The sequence below is a fragment of the Aulostomus chinensis genome, chromosome 12 (genome assembly GCF_037954235.1).
Source record: "Aulostomus chinensis isolate RoL2024-O1b breed Wild chromosome 12, RoL_Achi_v1.0, whole genome shotgun sequence".
In the NCBI taxonomy this organism is placed as follows: domain Eukaryota; kingdom Metazoa; phylum Chordata; class Actinopteri; order Syngnathiformes; family Aulostomidae; genus Aulostomus; species Aulostomus chinensis.
The window spans coordinates 23,320,805-23,333,953 of record NC_141331.1 but is presented as its reverse complement, the minus strand read 5'-3'; the positions used below and the strand labels follow the sequence as shown (position 1 = coordinate 23,333,953).

The following is a 13,149-nucleotide window of genomic DNA, read 5'->3' as shown; positions in this document are numbered from 1 at the left end:
CAAAATATTCATACCCCTTTAACTTTTCCACATTTTGTCACATTACAACCAAAATAAAAAATAAATGACGGTCCAACTAAATGGAGACCTGATGGGATGGAATGTCGCTGCAGGATGCTGTGGTAGCCATGCTGGGTCATTGTGCCTTCAATTTTGAATAAATGTCCAACAGTGTCACCAGCAAAGCACCCCCACACGATCACACCTCCTCCTCCATGTTTCATGGTGGGAGTCATGTATGTAGAGACCATCCGCTCACCTTTTCTGCATCGCACAAAGACACGGCAGGTTGAACCAAAGATCTCATATTTGGACTCATCAGACCAAAGCACAGATTTCCACTGGTCTAATGTCCATTCCTTGTGTTTCTTGGCCCAAACAAATCTCTTCTTGTTGCTTTTCCTTAGTCGTGGTTTCTCAGCAGCTATTCAACCATGAAGGCCTGATTTGTGCAGTCTCCTCTGAACAGTTGATGTGGAGACGTGTCTGCTATTAGATCTCTGTGATTTCTGAGGCTGGTGACTCAGATGAACTCATCTTCAGCAGCAGAGGAGATTCCCAGTCTTCCTTTCCTGAGGTGGTCCTCATGTGAGCCAGTTTCATTGTAGAGCTTCATGGTTTTTGCGACAGCACTTGGGGACACGTTCAAAGATTTTGCAATTTTCAGGACTGACTGACCTTCAGTTCATAAAGTAATGATGGACTGTCGTTTCTCTTTACTTAGCTGATTGGTTCTTGCCATAATGAATTCTAACAGTTGTCAAATAGGGCTGTCAGCTGTGTACCAACCTGACCTCTGCACAACACAACTGATGGTCCCAACCCCATTAAGAAGGCAAGAAATTCCACAAATGAACCCTGACAAGGCAGGCAAACCATTTCAGGTGACGACATCATGAAGCTCACTGAGAGAAGGCCAAGGGTTTGATGTCAACAAAGCAAAGGAGGGCTACTTTGAGGAATCTAAAATATAAAACATACTGACAGTTGTTGAACATTTTTTTCCTTCATATTTCCATATATTTTGCTTCATATATTTGATGTCTTCAATATGTACCTACAATGTAGAAAGTAGTTCAAGTAAAGAAAGAAACATTGAATGAGAGCTGTATCCTAACACTTGACTCGTAGTGTATTTTCAGAAGTGGCCTTCTTATAACCAACAGAGACCAGTGATTTGTAAAGTTATTTGGGTAGCATTACTATGTGTATAAGGTTATAATTGTATAATTACTGGATAACTATCAGATTAAAAACATTTCCCAAATAATTTTAAATGATTTTTTTGCCTAACTGATTGGTATGACATAACCAGCAGGTTTCTCCTTTGATCTCCATCGAAATATTTGACTGATTACTTAATGCCTCTGAGAACTTGACTAAAAAGTTGTTTTTTTACATTCAATATCCCTAATCAGAAATAAAGGAAAGCTTCATGACAACTGTGGTCCACTGACGATGTACATAATTAAAAGAAAATTAACATCGTCACCCAAACCGTTCTTGTTTTGCAGAAAATAATTAAGATTAAGAAAAGTCTCAGTCAATCTTCTGCAGGAATGAATGAATTATTCTTTAATTATATTAGGTGATACACCATTTTGATAATCATATCAAGAAACAAAAATCCCACCACAGACTGTCACTCCCAAAAAGCTTCTTTATTTAGATCGTGATGTCATACTGATGTCACCGTTTATGTAATTGGATAGAGAGGACAGGAAGTAATATACAAGATTTGAGGGTTATATGTTCAGCAGCAGTTATTGGTTAAGAACAACAATTATAGCAAGTTTGCTGGAAAAGTTCAAATAAATAAAAGCTAATCTGTCTTCTGCATGACCACCGGACCCAGGACTGCCAGTGTTTGCATGGGACTGGCAGCGGAGGTCACCTCAGTCCCTGTGGTTAATTAGGACCAGAGGGAGTGGTGCAGGTTTGATGCTCATCATCAGGGCAAGCAGCAAAGTGTCGAGAGCTTCTGGGCTTCTCAGTTCACAAAGAACCATCAAAACAGTGGATTTCAACCTAAAACTAAAATCAAATATCAAAATCCACATATTATTGTGAAAACAACTGCCCAAAAATGTTTTTTTTCCATCTCTCCTGTTGATGGATCAAAACTGATTGATGGTTTATGTGTTTCCACAAAAAAACTAAATGACATTGGAGCATGACTGACTTAAAAAGTAGTTGGGATGTCGTAAAAATCAGCTGGTGAATTCAACTAAATAAGCCCAGAAAAAAGTTCCTTTTTCAGCGACTGAAAGTGGACAAAAAGACTTGTAGTCCCAGACTCTTCACAGTGAAGCTCATAATCCAACAAATAAAAAGTATATCTCTGAGTGGAGGGAGACTTTCAGCTCAAGGATCTGTTGTTGAAATCTACCTCGGGATCTCTTTATGCAGAACATCTTGTGCCTTCAACTTTTCATCAAGGAACTAGATACTGTAATTCCCGAGACAGTTTTTTTCTAAATCATTGATGCATCAAAAAAGTGGGGAATAAAAAAAATTCACAGATTTACACAGAAGACTTGTTTTAAACAGTTTTGTAAGTTTACAACACGGCTGTTCTGGTGATTTATTAGGGAAATGTTCAGGCATTTTACTTGAGAAACCAGGGGAAATAGCTGCCCTCTCAGTGCTCTGTGACTTGTTCTATGAATTCCATCCTGACTTTTTGTGAATTAAACAGATTTCTTTTAGCCTGTCTGTTCTGATGTTGTCACAATCAACAGCAGAAACGATGAGACCACTGATGGAGCGGGATCAAGTCTCTGCATGTAATAACCAACTCCACCCTGCAAGGTCCTGTCCTGTTCTCTTAGGGGAAGGTCATACAAGCAGAAAGAGTTAGAATGGGAAAGTTCTGAGGAGGCACAGACAGAAACCTTCGTCACCATGTTGGCACCGTGGAAGCTTCACCTACTGGTGAACACATTGCATGCTGGGAAAGAGGTCTACCTTGAGAGGAGGTTATTTTACCATCAAAAGAGCATCTACAGACATGAGCATTAGTAATAATTCCAGTATATTACATTTATTATCCAGCAGGTTGCGTTTGGAAAGAAGTCTGCAGGATCACTTAAAGGTAGAAAAGAGAAAGAATTATGACGTAATCACATCCAACATGTTTATCCTCTTGCAGAAGAGCAAGAAATGAGGTTGATGGCACACACTTGATATGGAAAAATGCCAGCAGGAAGAATTGCTGCAGCGAGACAGAGGCAGCAAATGGCAAGCTCATCTGGTTCTTAGTAGAAATTCATCAGCAGCCCTTCATTAAAGAGCTTCATTAAGGCTGCTTGGTTTCATATCATCAGTGATCCATTAGCAGTCCTGTGTGGCCCTCTCCAAGTCTTCATCCTGCTGCCCCTCAGCCACTGCCTCCTCTTCCTCCTCATCTTGGTCTTCCTTCTCACTCAGTTCCTCTCCAATTACATCAAGCCTCGACTCCTGCATGTGCAGCGCCTCCTCCACGCCATCATTATGCAGCCTCGCTTCCTGCAACTGCAGTCGCCTTTCCTCCACCAGCAGAAGGCGCTCTCTGACACCTTCTGCTGCTGCTGCAGTGTCACTGGGACTCCCAAAATACTGCTCACTCCTTAAACGATAAAAACAGCATTAAGTTTTTACTATATAAAAACCCTGTCCCCCACACAATTACCAGTTACATTCTGGGGACTCTTCTCCCTTGTGGGGACAAAATGCTGGTCTGCAATAGCTCCCTCTACACACTCCAAACTAAGATATTTAATCTGATAGTTGGGGTGTACGCCCCTATGCACCGAGACCAGGGGATATTTTACACCTATAGTGCATTATACCAGAGGCATTATCTTTACCGGTGTTCCGTCTGTTCCTTTCTTGTTAACACAATACCTCCGCAATGCATTAAGGGAATTTCTCCATATTTAGCTCATATGTCCAATGGGACTCAAGGATGAACTGAAGGCATACAACTGCAATGCAGTATTTCTAGTTTTTTCATGTAGTTTTTAACTATCTCTTTCTCCATTGTAAACTGCTACAGTTTGAATAATCTGGCGCATCCGAAAATGCACAAGTAACCCTGATTACAGGAGCTATTCTGGCACAAGTTTGTATGCTGGAACACACTGGAAGTTGGGTCACACTGAGAACAGCTCATGCACTCACTGCAAACAAACCACAAGCATACTGTGTCCACCTATTCAACAAGGTTTCTGTGTGCTTATTTGGTGCCCTTCTGATGTGTGCCCCAGTATTACAGCTGTGTTCGCATCGGCCCAATTAAAATGCACTTAATGCCACCCAAAAGGGTGTTGTCACACCGACGAATTAAATGTTTTTGAAAATTCCCCCCTAATCTTGCAGGACCCCTAGAATATTTTGCTATGATTATGGGAAAAGTGAACTGATAAAGAGAAAGAACAAAGCTTCCATTTCATTTAGAAAACATTTCCTTTAAACAGCATCCATTCTGTTTTGCAATACTTGAAGAGGGTTTGATTCATGAAAAACTCGTTTTCAGACAAAAATCTGGAAAAAAAGTTGGTTTTGTTTAATTTGTGCAAAAGTGATTTTTCAAGCATAACATCTTTTTTTTTATATCTGTATTTATCAATTTTCTTTTCCCCTCCCACATGGTGAATTTGATTGTTTACTAAAAAAATAAACAATGATAATTGCTATGGTGGAGCTGCACAGCCCAACAATGAGCGCATCCTTTGCCTCGTCTGCCCATCTAAAGGGCTCTTAAATCAATCCATCTGCAGCAACTTCCTGTCACCACAGTCCCGTGTCAAGCGCAGTACACTGTCACGAGATCAGGTATGGCGCCCTCATCCAAATAGCAGTGATAACATAGACTGCTCAGAAATCTCACCAATGGGCAGCAGTATAATCTAGCAAATAACTGATGTCCTAAGTGATGAGGAAAGAGTTAAATTCACGCTATATTTTTATTATTCACATATAATTGCAGAACAAGATACTTGGTGCTATGTCACCGAAGTTGGTGTGATTTTTATTCTAAGAGGCAAGTAAATGTCAAAGCTGTTACTATTTTTAGACAATTAGCTACCCTCCACAGCCTGCAGAGGGAAGCAGCCCCAAATATCTCTGGGTCATGAGTAGGATGGAAAAAGTCAAGTTGATCAGAGGGAAAGTCATTCCAACCCTCATCTAAAGTAAGGACAAATGCTTTGGGTGGAGACTGAGTTGCTTCTCTAAAGTGGTTGACATCAGGAAAAGATGCTCAGACATCTGGAGGAAGCTCTGGGTCGCACAGTGGCTCTTTAACCCTAGACTAAGTCACTATCACCTCTTGAGATACAAAGTATTGTTTTGTTTTTTGGTTTTTTTATTTCACAATTTTATCCTTTCTTCCCTCTGTACATGCGACTATAACTATGTAAATTTCCCCAGTGTGGGATAAGTAAAGTATTTTTATTCTTATCCTTCATGTGTATTTCCAGTGTGTGTGTGTGTGTGTAACTTTGCATGTACCCGTCAGGAAAGACAACTGGCATAGTCAGTCTATCCAGCAGAGTTTTCCCTGATGAGTCTACATCATCGAGTGACTCCACCTCCACAGATTCCTCCTGCAACACCTGAAACACAATACACGCGTGTACCAAAGGTGCACATTACATGGCAGAGGCTTAGAATGCCCTTCCCCCGTCGTTTTAAAATTCATACAATATAGGTTCACATTCTGTGGTTACTGAATGTTAAATGTGGATTGATGTGTTGAACGCAGCAACATCAAACACAAGTAAATTTCCTTAAGAGGACAATAAAGTCGACTGTATCATGAATTATAAAAAGATATGTGGTAGTGACAGTTAGAAAGGTTTGGTAACACTTCACACACACACACATTCATGAGGGTACATTAATAATGAACAATTAATTCATGCTATGTAATCTAGTAAAAGTGCTTAATTAACATGACTTAAGCAAAATTACTCATTTATAAATTCTCTTTGTGACCCTCGTGTAAAGTGGGGAAATTGTACATTTGTTCCACATTTTCTGCAACAGCAAGAGTTATTGAGGCCTTGAAAGTTGATACTAAGTTTTCCAACAGGTGTCCAAACTTCTGTTGACTTACAAACTCAGAAAATATTCAAAAACTGGTTTTGCTTTGGAATTGAAATGTTTACAATTTGTGAAAATCAAGATTGTCTCATCTATCACTACTGTTTCACTAACACAAACCAGTGACGTCTCTCTCTCTGTCTGTCTGTCTGTCTCACCCTCTCGGCAGCGGTGTGGAAGCTCAGAGCCAGCTCCAGTCTCTGTTGTCGCTCTTCGGCACTGACGCTGAACTGTTTCCAAACTCTGTTGAGTCTCGGCAGAGTGTCTCCAGACGAACGCATTGTGCAGCGCAGAGACTGGCAGAGGACTACAGTCGCCTGCAGCAGCTGACGACCGTAGTCATAGGTGCTCTGGAGGGAGAGACAGTAAGAAAGAACTGCTTTCAGTCATAACAGTTATTGTTTTCAAGCATTATGTATTTATTGGGTTTGATCTCTTCACAGCTCTTTATTTTTCAGTTTTAAAATCCAGGGGAGGAAATGTATATTTGATGAATTGCCGTAAACTTGTCTACGGACATTCAAGTTGCTCCATAAAAGCAGAGAATAGTTACTACAGATACAGTGCGGTTGAGAAAAAAAGGCTGGCTGCCAAACTGGGACCCAAAGAAGGCTTGACAGAAATTCATGTGACGCTTTTCTGAATGATTGTTTTACTAAAGCTAAGCTTATCCATCAGCGGGCTTCTGGAGTCCACTGATAACCAATACCTGCTGGTGGTACAAAACATGAAGTGAGAGATTTTAGTGCCAAGACAGTATGAAGACTTAAAATGCCTATACAAACGATAGATTTTTAGGGCAAAATCAATTTGAGAAAAAACAGAGTCATGTCTTGATTGAAAAATACACAATAAGGTAGTACCTGATGTATAAGTAGTTTAGTATTTTCACGTTTGTATTTGAGTATTAAAAATCTCTTTGCTACAAGGTTGCTTGTGGTGCCTTGAGCTCACAAAGATTTCCCTCCTGCAATGTTTTCTGAGGCTAAAACGAAGAAAGACCCAGCCACATATAATTAGCTGAAAGCTTAAGTAAAACTGTCCTAAAGCTTCTGTTTCTAGTGCATCTTCCAGGATAATTGACATCTTTTTTATCCAGCCATATGCTCATTAATCCACAAACACTTTGATTTGAGCTAAAAATAAACATTACTATGTCCAGTTGGGCAATAGTGTGAAGGCGCGCTGATGAATGCGAGAGAGTTGGTTTAACTGAATGCGCCAGCTGCTCATGCATTGACATAGTACTGGATTGGGTTTCTGAGGCTAGTCTGGATAAAGAAGATGTGGTTTATATCAGACATTGTACTTCAACATTTGTCAACAAAGATTTTTGGGCATCGCTCACCAATAGCTTCAAGCTAAAAGTGACTGTCTCTTTCTGCGTTTGAGAAGTAATGAAGAGATTGAAGGATCACCTTAACTACGAGGACAGATACAGGTGACTTTGATGAGCCGCTGCTACAGCACAGTTATTATGTCTGCTCTTATTAAAACAGCTCTAAACTAACTATTGCATGACATTTAGTACACATACACAACCCTTCATATCAATTAGAACAACCTTGAGGATCCTCAGCCTTCTAACCTGCCCCACCATCAAATCAAAACTGCCTTTGTCCAGTCACAGCACATTGTGCTCGTAAAAGCAAAATACGGAAACGTTTCTGACAGTCAAATAAACTCCAAATGCTTTGAATGTTGCAGGCACAAAACCGCAGCATTTCATGTTGTCCAAATGTCCAGCAAAATAGCAAAAGAAGCTTAAATGTGTTTCAGATGGAGGTTGAGTGGAAGCGATGCAGCAATGGATGACTGTAATTAAAGCATTTGTACATCTACACGTACTCTAGTAAACAGCCAAAATTACAACATGTTCCTTCAAATAAGCATAATATGACAGCTAGACAAAGAAATAGTGTCTCTGGGACGAAGAGCAATGGCACTTAATCATGCAGCAGAGTGTTTATGTTTGAAAATGCTAAAATTCTCTTTACTGTGGACACTGTTTTTGCAAGAGTCTCGCTTAATAGCTGTAGGAAGCCCCGAGTGTCAACTATTGCTATCATTAAATGTTGATGTGAATAAATATTAAATTGCTACATTTTACATAGTAATGGAATAAATGACTTGTGTAGTGTGGTCAATGTCTTACCTGAGCAACGTCCACAAACTTCCTGTGTTTGTCTAACATGGTCCTGATCTCATGAGTGTCATCACCTAGTCTGACATGAGTCTTCAACAAGGCATCTAGTAGCTCTCCAAGCCAATCCACTGCCTGAACATGTGTGGACACACACACACACACACACACACACACACACACACACACACACGTCACTTTCACACCGATACAGGAAGTACATGATTGTGCACCTGTGTGGTGGTGGTGGTTTTTTCTGACCTGTAAAGCATCTTCTTCACATTTGAACAGTTGGACCATCTGAAGCATCTTCAGCCTCCTCACATCCACCATGTCCTCACACCTGAGACACACAAACAATACCGCTAATGTCGTGCTGCTACCCCTGCCAAGAGGATGAAGTATTCACTACAGTATGAACAGACATACAGATAAGGATCTTTTCTTCAGTCATAAAGCTTCATTCTGGGGGCTTACTTGTTAAAAGCACAGTATGCCATTTAGGCAACTAGAACTATATCAAAACAATGACAAGACTTATGGCCTGATAATGCTGATGGCAGGGCTCAGGCAGAAATCATGCTTTTAAATTAGTATAAATAATCATCAATATATAAATATAAAACGCCTTATATTTATTCACACTGTAATATCTCGATTTAATAACGCTGAAACAGCTGCAAATAAAATTCTGCATTTTTAACAGATTTCCTTTTTCATAGGTTAAAATTTCAGAACAGTCGCAGATGAGCTGCAGCCATGAGAACCAGTAGTTGTGTTTCCATCATTGTAGTTTGATGTACCTTTTGAAATATCCCATTAGAAAAGGTTGATTTTTGCCTTTTTTGACAGACCAACACAAACTGGGAGATACAACCTCTAATTCAAATTAGCTCTCATGTAGCAAATCTTGAAACTATACAACACCAAACTTAACTTCTCAGTAAGACACCACTAAACTAATGTATGTCACACTGGTTTCCTGTCCGTCTGAAAACAAGGAACATCTAAAAATTACTAAATAAAAACAAAAATGCATTAACTTGAGACACAGGAATGAGAGGGGGTGGCTGTTACCTCTGCTTGCGGAGCTGCATCTCTTCCATCACAGCTTGGATATGCTGAACATTGTCCTGCTGTTCTCCAGCAGGACTCTCTGTTTCCTCAAGCGGCCATGACGGCTGGCTGCACATCTGCTCCAGCAGCAGCGCCCCTTTCTGTCGAAGAGAAGTCAGTCCTGCCTCTGCATGGAGAGGAGGTAACTGGTTAATGTCACAGATGAACCAAAAGAAATTCTCAGAATTTATTATCCAGAGTACACACCAACAGTCTGCAGCTTCTCCTCCAGCAATTTGAGATTTTGTTGAATTGAAGCTCCGTCTGATGGAGCCACGTCAGCACAGAGCATGCCCAGTAGACCGTCCAACTGCTGAGACAACTGCCGAGACACATCAAAAATGTGACTGCTCAGAATATCTTTATTCCTTTACACTTTCATTTTCTTGAAACAATTTCACCTCTCTCCCTCATTGTTCTAGTTTAAAGTGAATGAATTAAGCTAGCAGCTTCCCCTGCTTCTCTGTGACTCCACCTTCTCCCTAAAATGACACAAAACAGGAGACTGCCACTACATCCTGGAGTGTTACAAAGTCCATTATCCTTCACATGTTTGCTTCTGCTTCCCCTGCAGATTCCAAACACAATAGCATCTCTTTGTAACATTACAACTCAACTGTGAATCACATTACGAGCTGACGAGCTATAAACCAGTACGATCAGGCCAGGGATGCATTTGAGGAGCCCTGGGAGGTGATTATTAACATCATTCCATTCCTGCAGCAGCTAACTTGTCTAACATGCTTATAATGGATGAACCAGTTCAGCCCCTCAGGTTCTCTGAAGTCTTACAAAGTAAAAAAAAGTATTTACTGTAGTAGTGGTGGGTGAAGTATTCTTTTTTTTTTTTACCTAAGTGGCAGAACTACATGAAAATGTCACTTAGAAGTACAAAGGCCTTATCACAAAAAGGCAGAGAAATGTCCCCTCTGCTTGCAATTTCTTTGTAACTGCTGTCACAAATGGTAACTTTCATCATGGCTGAATCTTCTGATTATTTCCTTTGCTGATCAAATGCTTGGTTTGTAAAAAAATTCTGAAAATAGCAAGACAAGCCATTTTAAGTGCTCTTACAGTTTGTTTGTTTTTTGCCAAATTACTAATTAAAAAATTCACAAACAATTTTAGTTATAGTAAAAGGTTTGGCAGTTCAATTTACAAAATGAATAAAAAAAATATTTTCAAGCATTTTATTATTCATAAAATACTTTATTTTAAGTTTTCATTTCAAAGTTCATAGAAACATCAACAGAAACCTTTACTGAGCCAGTTTTTCAGTTTCCTGATCAAAAGTAAAGAAAATGTCTTAATGTGGTTACGGAAAACCTGTTTAAATGCAGTGGAGTCATCTGGCTGTAAGGTGACACTAGCTACTACACAGAGCAACACCAGAGAAGAAGTGATCAAGATATCTGACAAGTGTTAGCATTCATTATAGCAAGAACCAATCAGCTAAGTCAAGAGAAACGACAGTCCATCATTACTTTATGAACTGAAGGTCAGTCAGTCCTGAAAATTGCAAAATCTTTGAATGTGTCCCCAAGTGCTGTCGCAAAAACCATGAAGCTCTACAATGAAACTGGCTCACATGAGGACCACCTCAGGAAAGGAAGACCAAGAGTCTCCTCTGCTGCTGAGGATGAGTTCATCTGAGTCACCAGCCTCAGAAATCACAAGTTAACAGCACCTCAGATTAGAGCCCAGATAAATGCCACACAGAGTTCTAATAGCAGACACGACTCTACATCAACTGTTTATGCTTGAATAGCTGCTAAGAAACCACTACTAAGCAAAAGCAACACACAGAAGAGACTTGTTTGGGCCAAGAAACACAAGGAATGGACATTAGACCAGTGGAAAACTGTGCTTTGGTCTGATGAGTCCAAATATGAGATCTTTGGTTCAACCTGCCGTGTCTTTGTGCGATGCAGAAAAGGTGAGCGGATGGTCTCTACATACATGACTCCCACCATGAAACATGGAGGAAGAGGTGTGATGGTGTGGGGGTGCTTTGCTGGTGACACTGTTGGGCATTTATTCAAAATTGAAGGCACAATGACCCAGCATGGCTACCACAGCATCCTGCAGTGACATTCCATCCCATCAGGTCTCCATTTAGTTGGACCGTCATTTATTTTTCAACAGGACAACGACCCCAAACACACCTTCGGGCTGTGTGAGGACTAAGGAGACTGAGAAGGAGAGTGATGGAGAGCTGCGGCAGATGACCTGGCCTCAACAGTCACCTGACCTAAACCCATTTCAGATGGGCTGGGATGAGAGGGACCAGAGTGAAGGCAAAAGGGCCAACAAGTCCTCAGCATCTCTGGGAGCTCCTTCAAGACTGCTGGAATAGCATTTCAGGTGACTACCTCATAAAGCTCATGGAGAGGATGCCAAGAGTGTGCGAAGCAGTAACAATCTAAAATATAAAACATATTTTGGGTTATTTCACAATTTTGTTGACTGCATATTCCAAATGTGTTCATTCATAGTTTTGATGCCTTCACTAAGAATCTACCATGTAAATAGTCATGAAAATAAAGAAAAAACATTATGTGAGAGGGTGTGTCCAACTTTTGACCGGTAGTGTTTATCAAAAAAGACACATTGTGGTGTCGAAATTTGAGCTGATTGCTCCTAAATAAAAACTACTTTCAAAGGTGTTCCATGTGCTCCGGGGGCCTCTCTCATTGACCTCCCTAGTCCTGAGAAACACCAAATAAAAACCAACATTCAAACAGGTTGAAGTGCATACAATCCCTTTACTCCAAAGATAAAACTGACTTCATTTAAAATCTAATCTGAAATTCTAGGATTCCAATTAATACTCCTGTACCAATCTTTGAAATCCAACATATCTTTTTCCTCTGAAAGAGTGTGCAGATTGGTGTTGAACTGCAAAGCCCTATAAACAGATAAAAGACAACTTTTCCCCCAAATTTCTTGACTCAGTCAGAATTGGAAAGAACTCCTCCACTGATGAAGACACATCCAGCTGCAGCATTCAACTTTCAATCACTGACAATCATGAAGACAGGATAAAATAATCGTCAGCTCTTTTATGGAACTAAGTGAGTTGCAGGTTTTGATAATTTTTAGAAGGCCTTAGAAGTTCCTCTAGCAGGACTTCCTAGATTGTATTTCCTTCTCACATTGCCTCATCAAGAAGCACACTGTTACATCTCTTGCATCTTTTAAATGTTTCCACCCTGAAGGCCCAGATCAGGTATGGTGTGTTACCTCCTGTGTGGTGCTGTGGAAGCCCTGTGCTGCCTGGAGGACATTCTGGCGGCTCTCCAGCTGAGCTGCTTGTTGATAGCAGACATCACTCAGTTGCTGCTGCAGTGCTTTCAGCTCCACTACTTCCTCTTCCTCTCCAGCACTGAGCAAGGCAGCAATCTGCTGGTTCAACTCCACATACACTGCAAACCACTCCTGTAAACACAGACACACACACACTCACAAAATGAATGAAAGTGACAATTTTCTCTCTTTACTACTGCAAACATCATTCCAATACCAATTCTGTTCTCCTTAACATATAAATGGTGCTCATGCAGTAGGTAGATTATTAAGACACTATTTGCATATATAATGTATACACAACCTGGAGAAGTTATTGAAAAAACCCCATCAATGGGTTTGCAATGAAATTCCATCCGTTCTCGCTTATTTTCATGGTTGAACAAAAAAACGGCAGAGATGAAGCATCAAATGACGAACTCCCACAGTTCTAAATTTCAATCCAAATCCTATTCATTAGTTTGTCTTTGCTGATTTTGTTTGTATTCAGTGTGCTG

At 40.3% G+C, this 13,149-nt stretch overlaps 1 protein-coding gene across 2 annotated transcripts in view; it reads right to left on the bottom strand.

Annotated features, from left to right (window-relative positions):
• Positions 1-1,569: 1,569 nt before the first annotated feature.
• The window catches only part of sestd1 (SEC14 and spectrin domains 1), a 33,704-nt gene continuing 22,124 nt past the window's right edge, over positions 1,570-13,149 (bottom strand). For both annotated transcript variants that reach the window (XM_086220827.1, XM_086220828.1), the window contains 8 exons: positions 12,590-12,784; positions 9,554-9,668; positions 9,308-9,473; positions 8,492-8,573; positions 8,243-8,365; positions 6,246-6,437; positions 5,494-5,597; positions 1,570-3,607 (listed from right to left, as the gene is read on the bottom strand). In XM_086220827.1, coding sequence (XP_086076953.1) covers positions 3,334-3,607; positions 5,494-5,597; positions 6,246-6,437; positions 8,243-8,365; positions 8,492-8,573; positions 9,308-9,473; positions 9,554-9,668; positions 12,590-12,784 — 1,251 coding nt within the window. In that variant the 3' untranslated portion in view covers positions 1,570-3,333. The remainder of the gene's footprint in view (positions 3,608-5,493; positions 5,598-6,245; positions 6,438-8,242; positions 8,366-8,491; positions 8,574-9,307; positions 9,474-9,553; positions 9,669-12,589; positions 12,785-13,149) is intronic.